Genomic DNA, 23,462 nt, shown 5'->3' with positions numbered 1-23,462 from the left:
TACAACACTCCTCCTCGTCCATGATTTTTCCTGAGCCTTAAGTATAGAGTTTGCATTGTAGGCATATCCATTGATGCTGGGCAGTCCATAGTTACTTATTCTCTGTATTTTTTCTCTGTAGTTCTGTTTCCATTCCTTACTCCAATATATGAGTTGTTAAATCTCTCCATTTTTCCAAGACAATCAGTGAACTTTTTCAAAAAATTTGTAACAAGGATGAAGAAAAATCGCCTTGATTCAAACCAGAAGGTAAAATGTGGTGCTGCTTTCATGGTGCTCAAGGTTTGGTTATGATGCTCAGAGTTTGGTCATGATGTTCAGGGTTTAATCATGATGCTCATGGTTTGGTCATGATGCTCAGGGTTTTGTTTTGATGCTCATGGTTTGGCCATGATGCTCAGGGTTTGGTTTTGATGCTCATGGTTTGGCCATGATGCTCAGGGTTTGGTTTTGATGCTCATGGTTTAGTCATGATGCTTGGGGTTTGGTCATGATGCTTGGGGTTTTGTTTTGATGCTCATGGTTTGGTTATGATGCTCAGAGTTTGGTCATAATGCTCAGGGTTTAATATGATGCTCAGGGTTGGGTCATGTGTCAGGCTGTGAGTGTGTGATTTATGTATTTTCCTCTGTGTTCTCTTAAAAATGAATAGAGAAAACTGTGCTTAGAGCAAGATAATGTTAACATTTTAGGGAGAAGAAGAAGACAGAAGTTGGGTGATGCTATATGAGAATAATAGAGAAACAGTTTCACATTTGCCAAAAGGAGTGAAAGTTATTATTCCCTGAGATAAGTGCCAATCAAGTAAAAAACATTGCCACCACCCTTAATTGAAAAGAGTCAAAAAACAGAATTTGTACTTACAAATTGTATCTACTACTACTATTCTGTACCTAAAATTTATATCATCAAAAGAATGGTTTCAGTTTTAAACTTCTTATTTTAGTATGTTCTCCAATAGAAGTATGGTCATACCTGGTAGAGATTGGCCCATGTTAAATTTGAGTACTTCTTGCTTTGTGTGTGGGAATTTTTTTTGGCAGTGAGGTCACAAGCCATTCACCCAAAAGGTAAATATCTTCTCTGGACAATCAGTTTTCAGGCTGCTAACCTAGCTCTGCTATGTAGCCTGGAAGCCACAAAAATTTTGTCTGCAGATCAGGGAGAAGGGCAACTGTGGCGACACTTAGAATTTTGTAGTGCCTGGAGTGTGGACTATCAGGGGATGCTCACACAAAGCTTGGAAGCGAATACTAGAGATAGAATTAATCAAGGAGGCTGTTGGTTAAGCATTGTGGTAAGAGAACAGAGAGAATTGGAGTTCGGAACTTTTCTGAGCAAGCATGAGAGAAGGAGCCAGCAGCTCTTTGGCCAGGAATCTGCTCAGAAGCCGAAGAAACTTAGATCAGAGAAACAAAGACCAAAAACTGCATTTCTCCCATGGAAATGATTTGTTCCCCAAGGCTTGCTGATAGAGGCTTTAATTTTCCTTTATTTTTATTTTAAGTATATGGGTGCTTTGCCCGCCTGTATGCCTGTGTACCACATGTGTGCAATTCCTGCAGAGGCCAGAAGAGGGCATCAGATCCCCAGAACTGGAGTTACAAGTGATTGTGATTCACCTTATCAGTGCTAGGGACTGAACCCAGGTCCTCTGCAAGAGCATTCAGTGCTCTTAACCACGGAGCAATTTCTTCAGCCCCATACATGCTTTTATTCATTGGTGGCTCAAGCCACACCAATGGACTTCAGGTGGGCATATTCTCAGAAGGGAAGTGAAGTTCTCAACCCCTGTTTCAAGTCTGACCTCTCAGCTAGATGACCATCATCGACTTTTCTCTTTCTCCTCCAGACCCGAGTGGATTTTCTTCAGCTGATGATGAACACTCAGAACTCCAAAGGCGAAGAGTCCCCAAAAGGTAACCCAGGACTCTTTACCATGTGTGGATCAAGAAGCTCAGAGAGAAGAGGGTGTCAGACATGTGCATGGGGGGTGGTCCAGGATGGAAACTTCTGCCAAATTTCTGAAAGACAAGCACGTGGATGATATCTATGATGTCCAGGGGAGCTTTATAGAAGTACACTGGTGTAATTGGACCAGAGCCTGTAGGGCAGCCACAGAGAAACCTTTCATGCCCAGAAGTCCTCAGTGGTTCTGGGTCATCTGTCAGAGCAGATTCAGATTCTCGGTCCCTTCCAATCCCACGGATTCTGAATCTCTGCCTGGGAATTTGCACCTGGGCCCTAATCAGGAAGCATGCTGTCAAGCAGCGGGGATGATCCCTGGGAGTGAGTGGTAGAACTGTATTCAACAACTTCATCTGCAATTGACTCTGCTCTGTGTAAATTGTATCTGGGAAACTATATACCCAGCTCTTCTTCATCTTTTATCTTTTTTTAAAAAGATTTATTTATTTATTATGTATACAGCAGCGTTCTATTTGCATGTGTGCCTGCACATCAGAACAGGGTACTAGATCTCATTATAGATGGTTGTGAGCCACTATGTGGTTGCTGGGAATTGAACTCAGGACCTCTGGAAGAACAGCTAGTGCTCTTAACCTCTGAGCCATCTCTCCAGCTCCTTCTTCATCTTTTAACCTCCTGGTTTTATACCATCTGTGGATGCTTCGTGATGAAAACTACTATTACTGTTATAGCTACAGAATGATGACCTTCTTACTATTATATACTTACCAGTCATCACCCAATGTAAAGGAATGTCCTCTTCTTATCATCTAAAAAATTTTAATTCTATTATTAATTATTTAAATTTTGTTCAGTTGCTTCTGTCACTGTGATCTCATGCATTCCCTGTTGCTCTCGACTTTTATCACTAGCTACTTTGCATACAACTGTCTTATGCGTGTCCACTCATGGCCCTTTTGTGTGACATGGTGGGTCCTTTCTGTTCATTTTAGTTTCTCTCTCTCTCTCTCTCTCTTTCTCTCTCTCTCTCTCTCTCTCTCTCTCTCTCTCTCTCTCTCTCTCTCTCTCTCTCTCTCTCTCTCTGTTCACAAAGACCAGAGGAGAATGTTGGTGTTCAGCTCTGTTGTTCTCTGTCTTATTCATTTGAGGCAGGATCTCTAGATGAATGTGGATCTAGACTGGCAGCCAGAAAGCCCCAGTGAGCCTCTTGTCTCCATTTCCCTACCTTGATGAGGTTACAAGAATGTGTGGCCACACCTATTTATGTGAGTTCTGAGGATTTGAACTCGGGACCTCCCCCTTGGCACAAAAGGAGCTCTTACTCACTGAATCATCTCTCCAGACCCCTTTCATTTAAGTTTTAAAGTTATTATTATTATTATTATTATTATTATTATTATTATTATTATTATTATTACTGTTACTATTATAAATCATTTTTTTGATGGTGAATGGTCACACCAGCTATGGTACGCATGTGAAGGTCACAAGGTAAGTTTGTAGAGTCAGGGCTCTCTGTTCACCTTTACATGGGTCCAGGAATCAAATTCAATCCACCTGGCTTGCTCAGCAAGTACGTTTATCCACTGAGCCATCTTATCAACCCTTATTAATTGTTAATTCCTATAAGAGACATTAATTTGTAGAGCAATTTCTGGTCATAGAAGAACTGAGAGGAAAGTGTAGTGATCGCCAATATACTCCTGCCCATGAGTACACGTAACACCCATCCCCACCGTCCACACCCCTGCCCTGCAGAGTGGTGCATGTGTTATAAAATGGACTTACACTGAGATTGTTTATGTAAGGTTGAATCCTGGTCTCTATTCTATGAGTTTTGGCCAGTGAATAGTGGTACCCATCTTCCTCCACTAGAAAAACATCCAGAAGATTCTTTGTCTTCACACTGATCATTTTTGGAGCATATTCTTGCTTTCTAGTGAAAGATATTCCAAGTGTCTCTCTATTTCTCTATAATTCCCTAGAAATGGCTACTTTTCAAAGAAATCTTGGCTGTAAATGGAGTTTCCTTGTCCTGACTGCAAATGGAGTTTCCTTGTCCTGACTGCCCAGTCCCAAATTACTGACTCAGAAGCTGAATATGAATATAAATGCTTGGCCAATAGCTCAGGCTTATTACTAACTAGGTCCTACATTTTAAATTAACCCATATTCAACATTTACACTCTACCACATGGTGGTACCCTTATTACCATGGCATGTTCATCCTTCTCCCTCTACATCTGGCTGGCCACTCTCTGACCCCATCTTGTTCTTTCCAGCCTCCTCTGTGTCTGCTATCCCACCTATACTTCCTGCCTGGCTACCGGCCAATCAGCTTTTTATTAGTCAATGAGAGTAATACATGTTCATAGTGTACAGGAGGATTATTCCACAGCACTTGGCTACTCTTAGTGATAGCTGGAATCCCAAAACAGGTCTAATGTGAATATTTCTATTGTTCCTTTCAATGGATGAAGCTAAGAAAACTGAATATCTCTACAGAGACTTAAGAAACTTAAATATTATGATGCTCATCCATGTGCAGGGATATAAACAGGCTTGTTCTATCTACCCTTCACTTTTCCCCAAACAAAACATTAAGACAAATGACCTATGTATTTGACCTGAATACCATCATTCTACAGGATTTGATTTCAGGCTGCTAGTGATTTGACAGCTACATCGTGGAAGCCCTAATATTTAACAGTGGGTGGGCCTACTTTAGCACATCATTGTGAACACATCTGGCTTAGCATCTTTATCTTCTATCTGATTATCGACCCATGTCTCTCTGGCCTAACACACTGTCCTGTGAGCAAGAAAGCACTGTTTTCCTATAGTAGTCACTAAGGCCCCCACTAGACCCATGTGGCTATAAGTTTAGCACCAATGATTAACTGTAATTTGTTTAATGAATGAAAAATACAAAGATCTGAACATGGCTATAGGTTACTATAGCAGACAAGAAAACTCCAAATGTTGGATTTGTAATGTCATTCAATTCAGTAGCATATTTGTTCTTACTAGAAGAAATAATTTGATAGCTGTGTTTTTTTCTCAGACAAAATTTGTTATGGGTAAATCAGCATTATAGAACTTTCTCATACCCACTTCATATTGTTTTCATTTTGAATTAGACACCATGTCTATTTTAAGGTTCCCCAAATCAAAATGAATGAATTCTTTTTTTTTTAATTTTTTTGTTTTTAGTTTTTAGTTTTTTTATTAGAAGACTTTCTATTCATTTACATATCAACCACAGATTCCCCCTGTTCTCCCTTCTCTCATCCCCCAGCCTTTCCCCCCAACCCACCCCCCATTCCCACCTCCTCCAAGGCAAGGTATCCCATGGGGTGTCAGCAGAGCCTGGTACATTCAGTTGAGGCAGGTCCAAGTCCCTCCTCCCTGCACCAAGGCTGTGCAAAGTGTCTCACCATAGGCACTAGGTTCCAAAAAGCCAGTTCATGCGCTAGGGACAGGTACTGGTCCCACTTGCCCTAAACAGTTCAAGCTAAACAACTGTCTCACTTATCCAGAGCACCTACTCCAGTACCATGGGAGCTCCTCAGCTATTGGTCCACAGTACATGTGTTTCCATTAGTTTGGCTAGTTGTCTCTGTACTTTTTCCAATGATGGTCTTGATGTCTCTTGCTCATAGAATCCCTCTTGTCTCTCGCCGATTGGACTTCTGGGGCTTGGCCGTGGATCTCTACATCTGCTTCCATCAGAAACTGGATGAGAGTTCTATCATGACAGGGTGTTTGGCCATCCGATCACCAGAGCAGGTCAGCTCAGGCACTCTCTTGACCATTGGCAGTAGTCTATAGTGGAAGTATCTTTGTGGATTTCTGGGGACCTCTCTAGCACTCTGCTTCTTCCTATTTCCATGGGGTTTTCATTTATCATGGTATCTCTTTTCTTGTTCTCCCATTCTGTTCCTGATCCAACTGGGACCTCCTGCTCCCCTAAGCTCTCTTTCCCTCGACCCTTGCCCTCCATTACCCACTGACCCCAGTTTGCTCATGTAACTCTAGCTCCAGGGGATCTGACACCATCGTTTGGCTTCAGTGGTCGTGCACACACACATGTGTAGATGTAATCAACCGCCTTATTATATAAGAAACACATAACCAATGCAAAGAAGAAAGCCAAGAGATCAGAGCTAAGAGCCTTACCCGCCTGCTGCAGCTATCCTCTTCAGCCAAGAGACCTCTCTGAAAGAGACCTACTTTCTGTCTGTCCTTATATAGACTTTCTGTTCTGCCTTCTCATTGGTTGTAAACCCAACCACGTGACTGTCTCGTCACTGCCTGTCTGTACAGACCTCCAGACACACATTGGAGCATGTGTCTCCAATGCTGGCTGTATCCTTGAACACACAGAGATCTACCTAGCTCTGCCTACCAAGTGCTGGGATTAAAGGCATGCACCATGAACACCCTGCTCTGCTATGGCTTGCTATTAGCTCTGACCACCAGGCAACTTTATTTATTAACATACAAATAAAATCACATTTCCGTACAAATAAAATATCACCATATTTCCCCTTTTCTATTTTAATAAACAGAAAAAAGGAAAAAGGTTATAACTAACAAAAGAAAAACTATATACAAAAGTATATTAACTATATACAATATATACAAGTAATAAATACGTAAAAATTGTCTAGTCCATTTGTATTTGACAAATTCAGAGAAAATAATTCCATTATCTATCCTATTTTGGTAAGTCCAAAATGTACCTAATTCACTTTCTATCCTAACTAGTTTTCAACTATAACTAACTAATCTTCAACTATAACTAACTAATCTTCAACTCCGTCAGAGACCCAAGAAGGAAATAATATTACCTAACAAAAATAAAAACAGGAAATGCATGCAAGCAACTTCCAAAATATTTGTGAGTTGACAGAAACAGCCAGCTGCCTGGACAGTCACCTGAGGTTTCTCCGCAGTGCTGGGGCATCATCTTCAGCCTATAGGCTTAGTGTATCTGACAGACTCATTTGTGAAGTAGGATGTACACAAGGTCAACAGTTCAACCTCACATTGGGTGAGAGCAGTCTATATACCAGAAACACCTGAATTCCACTAGTGTCATGTCATGAGTCAGGATTTTAAATTCTGGAAATTGTTGATGGTTTTTTAATTCAGCTGTCCATTCTTCTTGGCGGTGTATATATGGCTTCATCTCAGCATCCCGTTCTTCTCCACATCTCTCTATTAAATGCCATTCTACTATTGAGAGGCGTGAGCTTAGTTACTCCTCAAGAATAACTGTTTCAGCTGCTGTTCCATTGCACATCAGAAGCCATCGGCCCACTGCCTGTTCAGCTGCCTTCGAAGAAAAGGGCACTGTACCTTTTCTGGATTGCGAAGGCCACTTCAGGGATGGTACTATATTGTCCTGGCCTCAGAAGATGCCTTTTGATAAAGCCATAAAAACACTTGTTTTGGCAAGAATCAGTAGTCCTTGTTTCGTGTCCTGTCTGTCCTGTTCGTCAGTTGATTCGAGGATACTTTGTTGTCCAGTGGCTAACTTTTGCCACAATGAAAGCTAACTCCATACGCAGTTTCTTCAATGCCCATATTTTCTCTGAAGTAGATTGGTACTGCCAGGAGCCAACATGTCTCATAGTCATAACAAAAAAGAAAAATTTTCTAAGTTACTGAAACATGTTAAATGCCATATTCTGTAGATCTCTGAAGGGTTTGAAGATGACCTGTCTATCTAAAATATATCTGCTCAATTTTTAAAACATATCTAATATGACTACAAGTTCTATTGTAATGTCTAACTGCTGACATTGATTTCTTTATATCCTAATAACATTCAAGAATCAGAAAATTGTATTATTTGTTAAATGAACGGTATAAGTACAATTAGAAATATACATACAGCATTTTCTAACAATATCAATTTCAATATATATAATTTGTATACAATATAAAATAATCCAATCCAATGTAAAGTATTTAAAACTAGTAATTGTCTTTTTCTTTTCTTTTTTTTTAAAAAAAACAAGAACCTTAAATCTAATCTCCTTTGCTTAGCCTTTTTGCTAACCCTTGACAACAACTTGTAACCACCCCCCCTAATCAATGAAAATTATCCCAGACCCAAAACCCATTAAAAAGACCAAAAAACCACCCACCCCACACCACCTCTTTGGGAATGTGGGTGTCGTATTCTTAAAATTGCTTCCTGCTGGGTATGAGCGAAGTTATCTTTATCCTGAAAGAAAAATTTTAGGTTAATTGTCAAATTCTAGGAAAGGTAACTATATCCTTTGTTATCCAGTCTGTGTATAATGCCAAAGTTCAGGGTTTATCTCAAGTCCTTATTCAAGTAGTCTTTGAGACTGGATCATCTCAGCTGGCCCTCTCAAAATTGCTCTGAGAACTTTGTAGTTCAAAGCTGATCTGTAGTGATGTTCGTCAGCTTAGTGATATTATTATTGTCCACGTGGAATTGTTATTGTTGTGGGGCCCCATCTTCTTCCTGGAGACTTCAGTTGATGTTAGGCCTGGCCATGATTTCCTGCAAACTGATAAGAGACTCGAACACAAAGACATATATATGCAGCTAATTGAAGCCTTTTCTTTCTAGAATTAGTTAGTACTCTATATGACCATTTACATCTTAACAAAGTTTAAAATGTATATATATATATATTAATCTTGTAAATTTTGATATAAAATTCATACTTTAAGAAAAGTTTAAAGAATCAGAATAGAATCAAAGAGTTGAGATTAGTAATAGAATAGTCCCTTAATTAACTTGGCTTTTCTCCTGTCCCATAGCAGAAGATGGCTCTTTTATTCTGGCATGATACAAGGAGTTTGCATTTTCCTTTTAACAACATGCTTGAGTTTAAAGAAGGAGAGAGCTATTCTCCAACTCCAAAGTCAGCTTTAAATTTCAATTGAACTGGGACTATTAGAAGACCAATAGTGTTAGATCTTTAGAGAAGAGCAGAAACAAACATTTAGGAAGACATAAAATTTTTTAGATGATATACTCATGCGCCATTTCACTCTGTTTCCTGGGATAGATGATTTGTCCCTTTCCTTCAGTTGTCTCATTTGTCCAGTGTTCTTCAAATTCCTTAACCTTCATTCTCCTAAAAGACAAAAACAAAAACCTTTCCCCAAGGTTTTTTGGTAATTTCCTTTTTGGTAAGTTATTATCTGATTAAATGAAAAGGCATGTGTTACCGGTATAAGTTAGTTAAAATTGGATGTTCATGCTGGTTGATGAACTATCACCTCCTTTAATTAGGAGATCTCTGTTGTCCAAATTGAATCTTTATTAATTTTGATGGTACCCACAGCTTATCTTCTCCTGTAGAAACAAAAGCAAAACCTCGTCCCCAATGTAAAACATATCCTGGTTTCCATTCTGAGGTCAGCACATTCTTAAAGTATATAGGATGATTTAATTCTGTAGTTTTTTCTATTATCCAATGTGTCTCTGCAGCTTTTGTTCGTTTCTCATTGGCATTGAGAAAATTCAAAGTTAATAGGGCATTATGTAGTCTACTTCTGGGGGTTTTTGTTATCCCTTTCTGTTTATTTAGCATATCCTTTAGAGTTCTGTTTGATCTTTCTATAACTGCTTGACCTGTAGGATTATGTGGTATGCTGTAATATGCTTTATATTGTAATAAGCAAAAAACTGTTTCATTTTAATGGAGACATATGATGGAGCATTGTCAGTTTTGATTTGTGCAGGTATACCCATGATGGCCATAACTTCTTGCAAATGGGTAATTACAGAATCAGCTTTTTTAGAACTCAAAGCAGTTGCCCATTGAAATCCTGAATAAGTATCTATGGTATGGTGTACATATTTCAATTTTCCAAATTCTGCAAAGTGAAACATGTCCATCTGCCAGATTTCATTCCTCTGAGTACCCTTTGGGTTACATCCTGCTGGTAATGGCGTTTGATTGTAGAAAGAACAAGTAGGACATTTCTTTACTATTTCTTTGGCTTGCTGCCAGGTTATGGAAAAATCCTTTTTTAAACCTTTACTATTGACATGATGTTTTTTATGAAATTCTGAGGCCTCCAGCACATTTCCTATCAACAATTTATCAATCTCATCATTGCCTTGTGCTAGAGGGCCTGGCAGACCAGTATGGGATTGGATGTGAATTTTATATATAAAGGATGACTCCTTTTCCTGATTGTATCTTGTAATTGGATAAATAGTGAAGTTAATTCTGAAGCATCATGGATAAATTCTGTAGTCTCATTATGTAATACTACTCTTTCAGCATACTGAGAGTCAGTTACTATGTTGAGAAGTTCTGAAAAATCCATTAATACCAACAGAATAGCATATAATTCTGATTTTTGAACTGAATTATAAGGACTTTGAACCACTTTACTTAAATTTTCAGATTTGTAACCTGTCTTTCCTTGTTTGTTGCATCTGTATAAAATGTACGAACTCCAGATATGGGTTTTTCCCATACAATTCGAGGCAAGATCCAATCAGCTCTCTTTATAAGATCAATTCTATCACTTTTGGGATATTTGCTGTTAATTTCTCCCAAATAATTACTGCAAGCTCTTTGCCAAGGTTCACTTTTTGTCCATAATTTTTCAATGTCCTCCTTAGTTAAAGGTACGACAATTTCTGCTGGGTCTATTCCTGCTAACTGACGAAGTCTCAATTTTCCTTTCCAAATCAAGTCAGAGATTTTTTTCCACATAAGTTTTTAATTTTTTATTTGGTTTATTTGGTAAAAATATCCATTCCAATATAATATCTTCCCTCTCCATTAATATTCCTGTAGGAGAATGCCTAGAGGGTAAAATAACCATAATGCAATCCAGCTTTGGATCAATACAATCCATGTGCCCTTCATGTACTTTCTTTTCTACCAAGGCCAATTTTTTCTCAGCTTCAGGTGATAATTCTCTTGGACTATTTAAGTCCTCGTCACCTTCTAAGGTTTTGAACAAATTATTCATCATTTTTTACCCCAACAATAGTTCATAGATGAGAAATATCTCCAAATAATCTTTGAAAGTCATTAAGAGTCTGTAGTCTATCTCTCCTAATTTTTACCTTTTGTGGTCTAAATTTTTGTAGCTCTATTTTATATCCTAAATAATTAATAGAATCTCTTCTTTGTATCTTTTAAGGAGCAATTTGTAATCCCCAGCAAGACAAAATTTTCTTTACTTCTTCAAACATTCTTTCTAAAGTATCTGCATTTGAGTCAGCTAGTAAAATATCATCCATATAATGATAAATTATAGATTTAGGAAATTTTTTACATATCACTTCCAATGGCTGTTGTACAAAATATTGGCAGAGTTGGGCTTTTCAACATTCCCTGTGGGAGGACCCTCCATTGAAATCTTTTAACCGGTTGAGAATTATTATAAGTAGGCATTGTGAAAGCAAATATTTCTCTGTCTTTTTCTTGTAAGGGTATTGAAAAAAAACAGTCTTTTAAATCAATAACTATGAGAGGCCATCCTTTTGGTAACAGAGTAGGCAAAGGAATTCCAGACGGTAGAGAGCCCATTGGCTGAATCACTTTGTTAATTGCTTTAAGGTCTGTTACCGTTCTCCATTTACTAGATTTATTTTTAATAAAAAATACAGGAGAATTCCAAGGGCTGGTTGATTCTTCAATATGCTGAGCATTTAACTGTTCTTCTACCAGCTCTTCTAAAGCCTGGAGTTTCTCTGTTGTTAAAGGCGATTGCTGAACAGGCTTGTCTGTTAACCATTTTAAAGGTAGAGCTGTTGGTGTCTTTGGAAGATCATCAGTTGTTGTGCCCTATTCTTGTATAATATGGATGGCTGGTGAGCACTCAGAATAATGCCTTCTAATATTTCTCTCAGAAACATGTGCTAGTTTATGATTTGTTTCGGAGATTGGAGGGATGTTAATCTGAGTATTCCATTGTTGCAACAAGTCTTGACCCCACAGGTTCATAGCTATGTTAGCCACATATGGTTTTAATTTTCCTCTTTGTCCTTCTGGACCTATACATTCAAGCCATCTTGCACTCTGTTTCACTTGAGATAATGTCTCAATTCCTAAGAGTTGAACGTTTACCTCCTGAAGAGGCCAAGTTGGATGCCAAAATTCTGGTACAATTATGGTAACGTCCGTACCTGTGTCTACCAGACCAGACAACAAAACACCATTTATTTTTATTGTTAATTTTGGTCTTTGTTCATTAATAGAAGTTTGCCAAAAAATTCTCTTTATGTTTTTTCCTGAATTTTCTATTCTCTCTCTTTCATCATCCTGACCAGCATGATTTATTCCAATAGGCATTTGGTTATTTAATTGCTCTGAGCAGGGGTTTCCTCTATGACTGCAGGAAAGATTTGAACTGGATTTGTTATGTGGGCCTGCATGAGGCCCCTCTGGGAGTTTCCTGAAGACTGAGTCAAAGGATTACCTTGTCTATCCCTTGTTGATCTACATTCTTGGTCCAGTGTTTTCCCTTACCACACCTCCTGCATACTCCAGAAGGAAAGGGCATTCTGTTGCCATTGTTCCTTGAAGAAACATTGTTTCTAGGAATGACCTGTTTACAGTCCCTTGTCAAATGTCCTTGCTTTCCACATTCAAAACATCTAACATTCCTCAAACCTTTTGAAATTGCTTCTCCTACCCACATAGCATCATGGTCATGAGCCTCAACATTAACCATGTCTCTAATCCAATCTTCCAAAGGTGCAGATCTTGCCTTTAATGGCCTGATTATTCTTTTGCATCCTGCATTTGCATTCCCAAAGGCCAAAGATTCAATTATTATCTGACTAGCTTCTGAATCCGGGACCATTCTCTTTACTGCTGAAGCCAGTCTTTGTAAAAAAATCTGTGAAAGATTCTTTTGGGCCTTGTATAACCTTTGTAAATGACTCAGTTTTTTTTTCCTGGTTCCTCAACTCTGTCCCATGCATTCAAAGCTGCCGTTCGACATAGAATTAGGGTTTGGACATCATATAAACATTGTGTTTGTACTGAAGCATATTGGCCTTCTCCAATAAGCTGATCCTGGAAGACTTGTATTCCTTTATCCCTCCATTGTTTTTCTATGTTTTTAGCCTCATCCCTGAACCAGATTTGCCACTGGAGCCTTTTACTGGGTTCCAGAACAGCCTGTGCCAGCTTCCACCAGTCCTGTGGTATAATCCTATTATATGTTGACCAAGAGTTTAACATTTGCTTTACATATGGGGAATGCATGCCATAAGATACTATTGCCTCCTTAAACATTCGTAAATCTAACATTTCAATTGGAGCCCAAATATTTTGTGTAGTCATTTGATTAGGCAACTGCTGTATGGTTACCAGATAAATTAAGGGTGACTGTATGAAAACAGGCTTTCTTTCTGTAACCTTATGATCCAATCTTAAAACAACTTCACTGTTAATTTCTTCTGTCTGAATTTGAATTTCTCTATGATTCATTTTTACAGGTTTAACAAGTTTTTCTAAAACTGTTATCCTGGCACTTAAATTGACTATCTTTTTAAATAGTAAAATGAGGATATGCATAGTAATAAACTGCATAATTTGATCAACATTAATCTTCTCATATAGTTGTTCCATTGTCAGACTGCCTAAAATTTCAAACAAAGCCCAATTTTCTTCCAATGTACACATAAAACCCATTTTTTTAATGTGGAAAAAATTTCTCTTTTAAATAGTTTCCTTTAAAATATCTGATATGTTAAGTGACTTACTAAGTCTGAGTAGAATAGTAGAAATCCGAGGGAATTTCAAAACAGCCACCTAGTGTCTGAGGTGTGAATCCAGAGAGAGAGAGAGAGAGAGAGAGAGAGAGAGAGAGAGAGAGAGAGAGAGAGAGAAAGCATAGCCACAAGTTCTGCCTAAGAGCTTGAATCCAGCCACGTGTTCCCGCTTGAGCAGAGTCAAGCCTTGGCTCTGGCTTCCTTAAGCTCCAACCATGTACATTGGCTTTATAGGCAGGGGTCCTGTTCAGCAGGGCAGGCCTGAGTTGTTTGTAACACCAGCTTTAAGCAAGTAGCTCCAACTGCATGCAACCACTTGGGGCTACAGTCAGTCCGGCCTGAGGCCAAGCCAACCTGGGCCCGAGGTGGGCCCGAGCTAGGGAGCCGGGCCGCTCAGGCCAGAAACCAGACCTGCAGCCAAGCCAAGCCAAGTGGTTTTTAATGGATTCTTGTCACGTTGGGCGCCAAATGTAGATGTAACCAACCATCTTATTAAATAAGAAACACAGAACCAATGCAAAGAAGAAAGCCAAGAGATCAGAGCTAAGAGCCTTACCCGCCTGCTGCAGCTATCCTCTTCAGCCAAGAGACCTCTCTGAAAGAGACCTACTTTCTGTCTGTCTTTATATAGACTTTCTGTTCTGCCTTCTCATTGGTTGTAAACCCAACCATGTGACTGCCTCGTCACTGCCTGTCTGTACAGACCTCCAGATACACATTGGAGCATGTGTCTCCAATGCTGGCTGTATCCTTGAACACGCAGAGATCTACCTAGCTCTGCCTACCAAGTGCTGGGATTAAAGGCATGTGCCATGAATGCCCAGCTCTGCTATGGCTTGCTATTAGCTCTGACCACCAGGCAACTTTATTTATTAACATACAAATAAAATCACATTTCAGTACAAATAAAAAATCACCATACACATGCAAATAAAACAGAAGTAAATGTTTAGAAATAAGATGAGTCTTTCCACATCAAATAACCTAGTCAAGATAAATCTTCACGGGCCTATCAGGAAGCAAAATAGTCTAGATAACACCACAGCATTATGCCTGGAAGCTTATCTCCTAGGTGACTCTAGATCTGTCAAGTTGCCAATCACTGTCAACTACCACAACACTTTCGTTTTCATCCCACACTAAGATGACAGTATAGGTTAGAGAGAATCTTGGTTTTTGAAATTGCCCAGTTGTGATGATATGAATTTGGTCTAATATTTGGTCACCAACAATATAGATCTGAGGTCATCCGGGATTAAAATAATTTGACCTTGGGACTGGAAAGATGGCTTACCAGTTAAGAACAACGGCTGCTCTTCCAGAGGACCTGGATTCAATTCAAAACACTCACACAGCAGCTCACAGCCATCTGTAATTCCAGTTGCCAAGGATCTGATATCCTCTCCTAGTCTCCATGGATACCAGGGATACATGTGGTGCACAGACATACATACAGATAAAACACCCAAACACATAAAATATATTTTAAAATAATAACAACCTTTTTCTGGTATATCAGGTAGACACCAGAGTGAAACTCAGTTCCAATGACCCTAGACTGCTATGGGATGTTCTGTAAGGCAAATGTGTTGCTCTGATTGGTTAGTAAATAAAACACTGATTGGCCAGTAGTCAGGCAGGAGGGACAAGGAGGAGAAGAATTCTGGGAAGTGGAAGGCTGAGTCAGAGACACCGCCAGCCGCCGTCATGACAAACAGCACGTGAAGACACCGGTAAGCCACGAGCCATGTGGCAAGGTATAGATTTATAGAAATGGATTAATTTAGGATGTAAGAACTAGATAGCTAGAAGCCTGAGCCATTAGGCCAAACATTTTAAGCACTATAAGTCTCTGTGTTTACTTGGTTGGGTCTGAGCAGTTGTGGGACTGGCGAGTGACAGAGATTTGTCCTGACTGTGGGCAAGGCAGGAAAACTCTAGCTACACTAGACTGCCTTTCTCTGTTCTTTCCTGGATGCTGGGAGCACAATTTGAATTTCTTTTCATCTCAACTATGATGTTCTGCTTTGATCTTCCGTATTTACAATGTTCTTTTCCTTTTAGCTCTGTCTGATCTAGAAATGGCAGCACAAACCGTTATTTTCATTTTCGCTGGCTATGATGCTACAAGCACATCCATTTGCTTCATGATGTATGAACTGGCCACCCATCCTGATGTGCAGAAGAAACTTCAGGATGAGATTGACAGAACTCTGCCCAATAAGGTGAGTGGATGGTACCCAGAAAGGGAGGGCAGAGGTGGAGAATTCACAAGAAAATGTCTCATCACTGGCAATGAGAATTTTTACAGGGAGCCATGCAATGGTTCTTCCACCAGCAAGAGTCTAAAAAAGAAACAAAGGGAGGGACATGGGAGATGAATGTGACCTGTAGAAATACACAATCTTTAATACAATGCTGGCTCTGGTGTGTCTGTGTCTATCATAACTGTTATACCAAATAGAAACACCAGAAAACCTGTGTGACACATAAGGGTAAGCACCAGTCCCTCAGATGTCTGGACAGTCATCTCTGCTGATGTTCTCGGGTGCTGTCTGGGCTATCTATGGTGCTAAGCTGGCCTTCACTGGTCTCAGCAGGCTGGCCTGACACTATTCTCAATGGTTCTGCTGTCCAGTCTGATAGCATGGCATTTATATGTGAGTGAGTGAGTGAGTGAATGAGTGAGTGTGTGTGTGTGTGTGTGTGTGTGTGTGTGTGTGTGTGTGTGTGAATTAGGGGAGTCTTTTCTTTCCTATGGTTTATAATGGCATTGATAGTGTATCAGACTACTTCCTGTCTGAAGACCTGTGTGCAGTTAGCATCCACTTTCATAATTTCTTTGAGTGTCTGTGCCCTCTGCTGACCAGAGCTGGCATTACAGTCAGTGTGCTGGACAAGTTCTCTCAGAGAGTCTCTAGATCAAGCCTCTGAGGTGTCTAATATTTCAGCTTCAGCTGTATGGAAATCCACTCAGTGGTATAGATAGAGGTAAAGAAGCCAAGGGATGAGCCAGTGTCTCCAGCTCTGAAACCAATCTATTATTATTATTATTAATATCATCATCATCAACAACAACAACAGCACCATCATTAATTATTTTAATTATTCACTCTTCTATGTATATATGTGTACATGCATGTACACGTGTGTGTGAATGTATGTGCATAAGTGTCCATGCCACAGCATGTGTATAGAGGTCAGAGAATAACTTGTAGTCAGCTCTCTGTTTCCAAAATTTGGTTTCCAGAGTTTCAGTTCAGGCCATCAGACTTCGCAGCAAATTCCTTTACCCCCTGATCCATCTCACTAGCCCCCTAAACCAAACTCTAAGTCTCTACAAGATAATCTTTTTGAGTGTCACACTAAATGACAGCCACAATGGCCATACTGTCTTCAACTCTTTGCTCAAACTGAAAGATTTGGGGATGTAAAGTTACCCGGGACTTGTGTGGCTGTTTGGGCAGAATGGTACAGAATACATCTCCTCCAGAGCTCATCGTCAGGTCCTGAAGCAAAAACTGGTACACTGGTCCAGCTTCCAAGGATGGTAATGAATGTGGCTTTTGGTCATTACTGGAAATTGCTTTAAACATTTTAAAATTTATGTTCTTTTTAAAGTTAGCACACAAAGCAATGTGTTTCATGCTGACATTTTTATATACATGCCATTAAAGTTGATTTGTGTTCATCCTCCTCCCACTTTGCCCTCCCTCATTCTCCTAACCTCTCTTATCAGGCTTCTTCCTTTCCCTAAGGAATATGCAGAACTGCTTTCATTTTGTATATACTCTCCCCTCCTTTCTTCCCTCCCTTCATCCCTCCATCCCTCCTCTCTACATTCACACCTTTTCTGAGTTTGGTTTGCCTTGCTTAACATAATGATCTCTAATTGCACCTGTTTCCATCAAATTTTATGGTCTCATTTATCTCTGTGGTCAATAAACTTTCTATTGTGCACAAGTACTACATTTGCTTTCCTCATTCACCTGTAGTTGGACATCAAGTTTGGTTCCATTTCTTAGCTATTGTAAATAATGCAATAGGTTCACTAGTATCTCTGTGATGTATTGGCTTAGAGTCTTCTAGATATATACTAAGGGTTGAGAGTGTCCCAGTTAGCATTAACTGTCACCTTTATATAGCCTAGAATCACCAAAAGGATCCATGTCCTGTGGTTGTGTCCCAATTGGCTGGCCCCGTTGGCTGGTCATTTTGCAACAATAAGTTCTCTGAGTCATACTGAGTGACTATGGGACTCTCTCTGTCATAGAAGCCATTGCTGTCTCACTCAGACCTGAATTGATTTCAAGGCTTGTGAGGGCTAGGAGCTTCTCTTGAAGGTAGGGCCCCAGTCTCTTTCAATCAGAACCCCTGTTTTAACTTTTGGAGTACCACTGACTTCCCTTCCTCCCCCTGCTAGGGCACAGGGCAGCTGGAGCCAACTTTAGCTTGGCTTCTTTTCCGTGAGTTCACCCATCTTTTCCCCCATGCCTTTTAGCTGTCCTGCCACTTCCTTTATGTGTTTCAGGGGTTCTTCTTCTCTTCCTTTCTCTAGAAAAGATTTTTTTTTCTCTTTTGGAATCTTCTCCTTCGCCAGCTCACACAGAGGCAGCTCGTAGTCTGTTGTCTTACCCAGAATCCTCCATTATACCTTTCACTGAACTAATCCCATAAGCAAAGGAGCTACCAAGATGTGGCATTGTCAATTTCAGCTTGGTTGGACCAGGAGTGGGGAGTTTGTTCCTCGCAATGACGCATTTCCTTGGTGTAGACTGATGGTCTATGGAGATGAGACCGTGACCCCCAGTGCACTTACTTTGTCTTATTGGTCATATGTGCTCACATGGGGAAGAAATCAGAGCAGGACAGTGATGACGAGGAGGGGATCTGGACAGGGGAGTGTCCCAAATGGCTCCTATGCTAAATCATCAGGACAAAGGTCATCATAGGTGCAGAATAATTTATAATGGCTGAGATCTACTAATCAAGGTTAGCCCTTGGAGCTTCTGACATGCAATAGCCCTGCAAACTTAATTGAAGATCAAATCCAAACTTCATCTGGAAACATCCGTTTCTTCTTCCCAGGCACCTGTCACCTATGATGCCTTGATGGACATGGAGTACCTTGACATGATGGTGAATGAAACTCTCAGATTGTACCCAATCGCTAACAGACTAGAGAGGGTCTCAAAGAAGGATGTGGAAATCAATGGAGTGTTCATTCCCAAAGGGACTATAGTTATGGTACCAACTTACCCTCTTCACCGGGACCCTGAGTACTGGCCAGAGCCTGAAGAGTTCCGCCCTGAAAGGTACAGAGACCTCGGGAAGGGGTTCCCACCATGAACAGCCAGGTTAAATATATAATGTCTGTCTTAGTCACTGTTCCATGCTGTGAAGAGACACCATGACCAAGGCAACTCCTATAAAAGAAAGCATTTAACTGAGGCCTTGCTTATGGCTTCAGAGGTTTAGTCCATTATCATCATGGTGGGGAGCACGGTGGCGTTCAGTCAGGCTCTGCTGCAGTAACTGAGAGCTGTATCCTGATCCATGGGAAGGATTGGCATGGGCTTTTGAAATCTCAAAACCACGTGTATATGTGCTTGTGCAGGTGTACATTGTGTGTGCATATGTGTGTGTGCTCATGGGAGTGCACATTTGTCTTTCTGTATGTGTGTGTTGTAGGTACATATATATGTAGGTGTATGTGCATGAGTGGATGAGCACATGTATGTATATGTCTGAGGTCTGGAGAAAACCTCAGAAGCCTCTCTCTAAGAGCCCTTCACCTTTTGTTTGTGACAGGATCTCTCATTGGCCTAGGGCTTTCACTAAGTTAGTGTAGATAGCATATTCCAGGGATCTGATCATCGCCACCTCCCATCTCGCCACTGCTAGGATTACAGGCATATATCACCATGCCCAGCTTTCTGTGCAGGTTCTGGGGAACAAACCCAGACCATCACACTTGTCAGACAAGTAATTTACTGAATAAGCCATCTCCTAAGTCCCATACAATTATTATAATGCATTTCTCGTGTTCAACCATGTGAACTCCCTATCCACACACAACCTAATTTGTCCACACTCCTGCATTATTTCACAACATATCACATGTAAATACTTCTCTTTTTCCTACAAATTATCAAAAACAATTTTAAAACACCAATCATTCCTGTTCTTGTCACTTTTTCAGAATCATTTATTTTCACTTATATAGTCAAATAATGAAAAAAACAAATTTGAATAAATTCAGCTCTACATGTTCAGTAGGTATTTTTTAGCTTAGTGGAGAAGGTAGACATGGAAGTCACTCATGATGCCATAGCAGAGACTCATCCTGTGCCCCAGAAAGTTATTTGGCTTTGGTTGCTCTATGGGGGGAAAGCAAAAGCAATTCTCAAAAGAAAAAGAGAGTTGAAGGAGAAGAGGCTGACAGCGAAAACACAGGTGAGGGGAGCGACAAAGAAGGGAAATGAGGGGAGAGGGGAGTGATAGGGAGGGAAAATGAGCATTTCTCACAGTGTCAGAGAGGTGTCTCCTCCTCCCTAAGTGTGAGGCAGGAGCCCACTTTGTCTTCAGTTCGGCCAATCCCAATATGTCTTTCAGGACAGGATACGTCATCATCCTGAAAGGAATGTTTTCTGTCTAAGGATGTGCTTTCTCTCAAAAAGCATTCATTTCCACTTGTCTCAACAACCCAGGAAATGCCTGTTTTGGTGTGAGTGGAGCAGACTTTTAGTTCATAGTTCCTTATTCAGACACCTGCAGTAAGGGTTCAATTGCAAGTCCACAAATGTAAGCTGCACCATCCTGGTTGAGGGTGTAAGAACTCCAAACATGGAGCTCTTGGGTCTTCATGTTCCATAGCCTCGTTTGCATCCCCACTCTGTCTCCAGGTTCAGCAAGGAGAACAAGGGCAGCATCAATCCTTATGTATACCTGCCCTTCGGGAATGGACCCAGGAACTGCCTTGGCATGAGGTTTGCCCTCATCAGCATGAAACTCGCTGTCGTCAGAGTCCTGCAGAACTTCACCCTCCAGCCTTGTGAGGAAACAGAGGTGAGGCAGGAAACTCTCTCTATAAACAATGTTTCAACTTTTCATAGAAAAAAGTTGGAGCTTTACATACAGAAAATAAAATGCTTGTCTTGGTTACTTTTTATTGCTGTGATAAAACACCATGACCAAGACAACTTTTTTTTTTTTTTAAAAAAAAAAAGAAGTGTTTAATTGGGCTTATGGTTGCAGAGGATGAAGGTCCATGATGTCAGAGTGAAGGCATGGCATCAGGTACAGCTGAGAGTTCAGAGAGAGAGAGAGAAGCTGGAAATGAATGGCACTAGTCTTTTGAAATCTCAATGCCCACCCCCCAGTGACACACCTCCCCCAACAAGGCCACACCCCCTAATCCTTCCCAAACAGTTCTGTCAACTAAGGACCAAGTATTCAAACATAAACCTGAGGGGGCAATTTTCATTCAAATCACCACACTGCTCACGTATAATTTAATAATGTAGGGAACAAAAGAAGGTATTTGTAGTCTGATATGAGCTTTAAGGTCTTTCCATCCTGAGCTGTGTCTGAATAAAACACAAGTAAGGAATTCATTTAGAGTCAGTGCAGATTAGGGGACACGACTACATGAAATCTCCTTGAAATTGCGTCCAAGTTAACAAGATGGGGAGACGTTGTGCACACAACATACAATAATGATCTTATCATGGTTTGTGACTGGTGGGCATCACCAGGACTTAAGAGAAGCTTCCAGGTATCAGGGGCTCCCAATCGCTGACTGTGCTTTAGAACTACTAAAGAGCCTTAAACATTCACAGTGTCTGGCCATATTAGGTACATTGAAATAATGCACCCAGAATGTGGCTTTAAGATATAGGCTAGTCTCCTGTACACCAAAGTTGAGAGTCACTGATGTGACACAGGATATGTGAATCACTAAAGGTGGCCTTCAAGGTTTCCAATGCCCACACTAGGCCCAATGTTGTTGCTCTCTCTGTTTGTGGATCAAGACGTAGTCCCCAGATCCTTCTCCATCATCATGTCTGCCATGTCCGCTGCCACACTCTCCACTATGATGATAATAGGCCAAGCCTCTGAGACTGTAAGCCAGCCCCCGATTAAATCCTTTTATAAGAGCTGCTTTCCACAGCAGTTGAACAGTGGCTAAGACAATGGAAATACTATGTAAATCACTGTCTGATGGTTAAGTTCTAACACACACACACACACACACACACACACACACACACACGAAATATACAGTGCTTTCCTGTTCCATTGCCTTTCTTCATGGGAGGCCAGGAGGATATAAGTGGCCTATGGCTACAATATAGCTGTCCTATAAATGTGTGTGGGAGTTTGTTTAGATGGACAGATGGACAGAGCATTTCATCTTGGAAGCAAGCAGGACTCTGGAACACCTAACAAGCTCCAGTTACCCACAGTCTGACGCCCTTCCCCCATGACAATTTCCCTTTCCTGTAATGAGATCAAATTGCTGTGGAGGAGGCTTCCTCACCCCCTCAAGACTGAAGAGACTGAGGCAAAATGATTATGTAAACATTGAATTACTCAAGGTTATCTTTCAAACTACCCTTGGAAGCTAAGGTAACAAGGGCCAATGCTTCCTGGAATCCTTGTCCACCATTAAACTGAATGGGCAAACCTGGTGCCCAGGCACTTTGATAATTGAGTCACTCCATAGGGGTAAAATATGTGATACATTCTCAGGATTACCTTATACTTCAGTGAATGTAAAATTAACCTCCAAAATTCATTTTCTGTATACTTAAGTTATGATCTAAAGTTTTAACTTGGCCTTTTGACTTAAAATTTAAATCACTAAAGAACACAAACCAATATAACTTTTTCCTTAACTCTACACACAATAGGTGCTCAACTAATACTTGCCTGTATAAAAAGATAAGTGCTTTTTATATCAGTGAATATGTAGGTATAAAGTAGGATATAGGACAGTGATATATAGTGTATGTTTATGTGTATAAAGCATTGTGGTCCTTAATGTATCTGTTCTCTTTACTTCTATCATTGCTGGTGCCTCACTCATTGCTTCTCATTGTGATTGTTCAACTACTGCAGATCCCCCTGAAGTTCAGCAGGCATCCAATTCTCCAACCAGAAAAACCCATCATCCTGAAGATTGTGTCAAGAGATAAACCCATAACTGGAGAATGAATTTCCCTCAGGAACCATGCTATATTCTTCAAGGGGGCTGTGTCATGGAACACCAGCAAATTTAATTTACCATGGAATGAAACCCAGATGAAATGAGCATAATGTACTTTCCTTGATGATTTAGTATTCAGTAATGCATTGAACATGCTCAGTGTCTATACAGAGTATCATCTATTATGTGATTCAAAGGAAACAAAGTCAGTCATAGATATGGAGATTCATCTTCTGATTCTTTTGGGACAATCTACACTGATTCCAATTAGTTCCATCAATTCTGAACTCTAACTGTAGTAATGGTTTCTCTTTACTTCTACCAATAATTTTTAATAAAATAGAAACTGTTGTATAGACTGTTGGTAAAAGTATATCAAATTGTTTCTTCGTAAAATTTTATGATATTGAGAATATAAGTAAATATCTCTTTCAAAAATATGTGGTGTCATTATACACATTAATGGGAAAAACACTGAATCGATAAAAAAATGATGATAATCCTTTCCAATCACCATGGTCATCCATTGTGTGAACCAATTTGGGATCTGCACTTGACTCTCAAAGTTTGGTACTG

At 40.1% G+C, this 23,462-nt stretch overlaps 1 protein-coding gene across 3 annotated transcripts in view; it reads left to right on the top strand.

Annotated features, from left to right (window-relative positions):
- The window catches only part of LOC131897847 (cytochrome P450 3A25), a 59,826-nt gene extending 36,581 nt beyond the window's left edge, over window positions 1-23,245 (top strand). For all 3 annotated transcript variants that reach the window (XM_059248807.1, XM_059248808.1, XM_059248810.1), the window contains 6 exons: window positions 122-249; window positions 1,853-1,919; window positions 15,740-15,900; window positions 18,764-18,990; window positions 20,581-20,743; window positions 22,799-23,245. In XM_059248807.1, coding sequence (XP_059104790.1) covers window positions 122-249; window positions 1,853-1,919; window positions 15,740-15,900; window positions 18,764-18,990; window positions 20,581-20,743; window positions 22,799-22,894 — 842 coding nt within the window. In that variant the 3' untranslated portion in view covers window positions 22,895-23,245. The remainder of the gene's footprint in view (window positions 1-121; window positions 250-1,852; window positions 1,920-15,739; window positions 15,901-18,763; window positions 18,991-20,580; window positions 20,744-22,798) is intronic.
- The last annotated feature ends 217 nt before the right edge of the window (window positions 23,246-23,462 follow it).

Source organism: Peromyscus eremicus, chromosome 23 (assembly GCF_949786415.1).
Source record: "Peromyscus eremicus chromosome 23, PerEre_H2_v1, whole genome shotgun sequence".
Classification (NCBI taxonomy): domain Eukaryota; kingdom Metazoa; phylum Chordata; class Mammalia; order Rodentia; family Cricetidae; genus Peromyscus; species Peromyscus eremicus.
The sequence above is the reverse complement of the archived record's forward strand: the minus strand, read 5'-3'. Positions and strand labels throughout refer to the sequence as shown.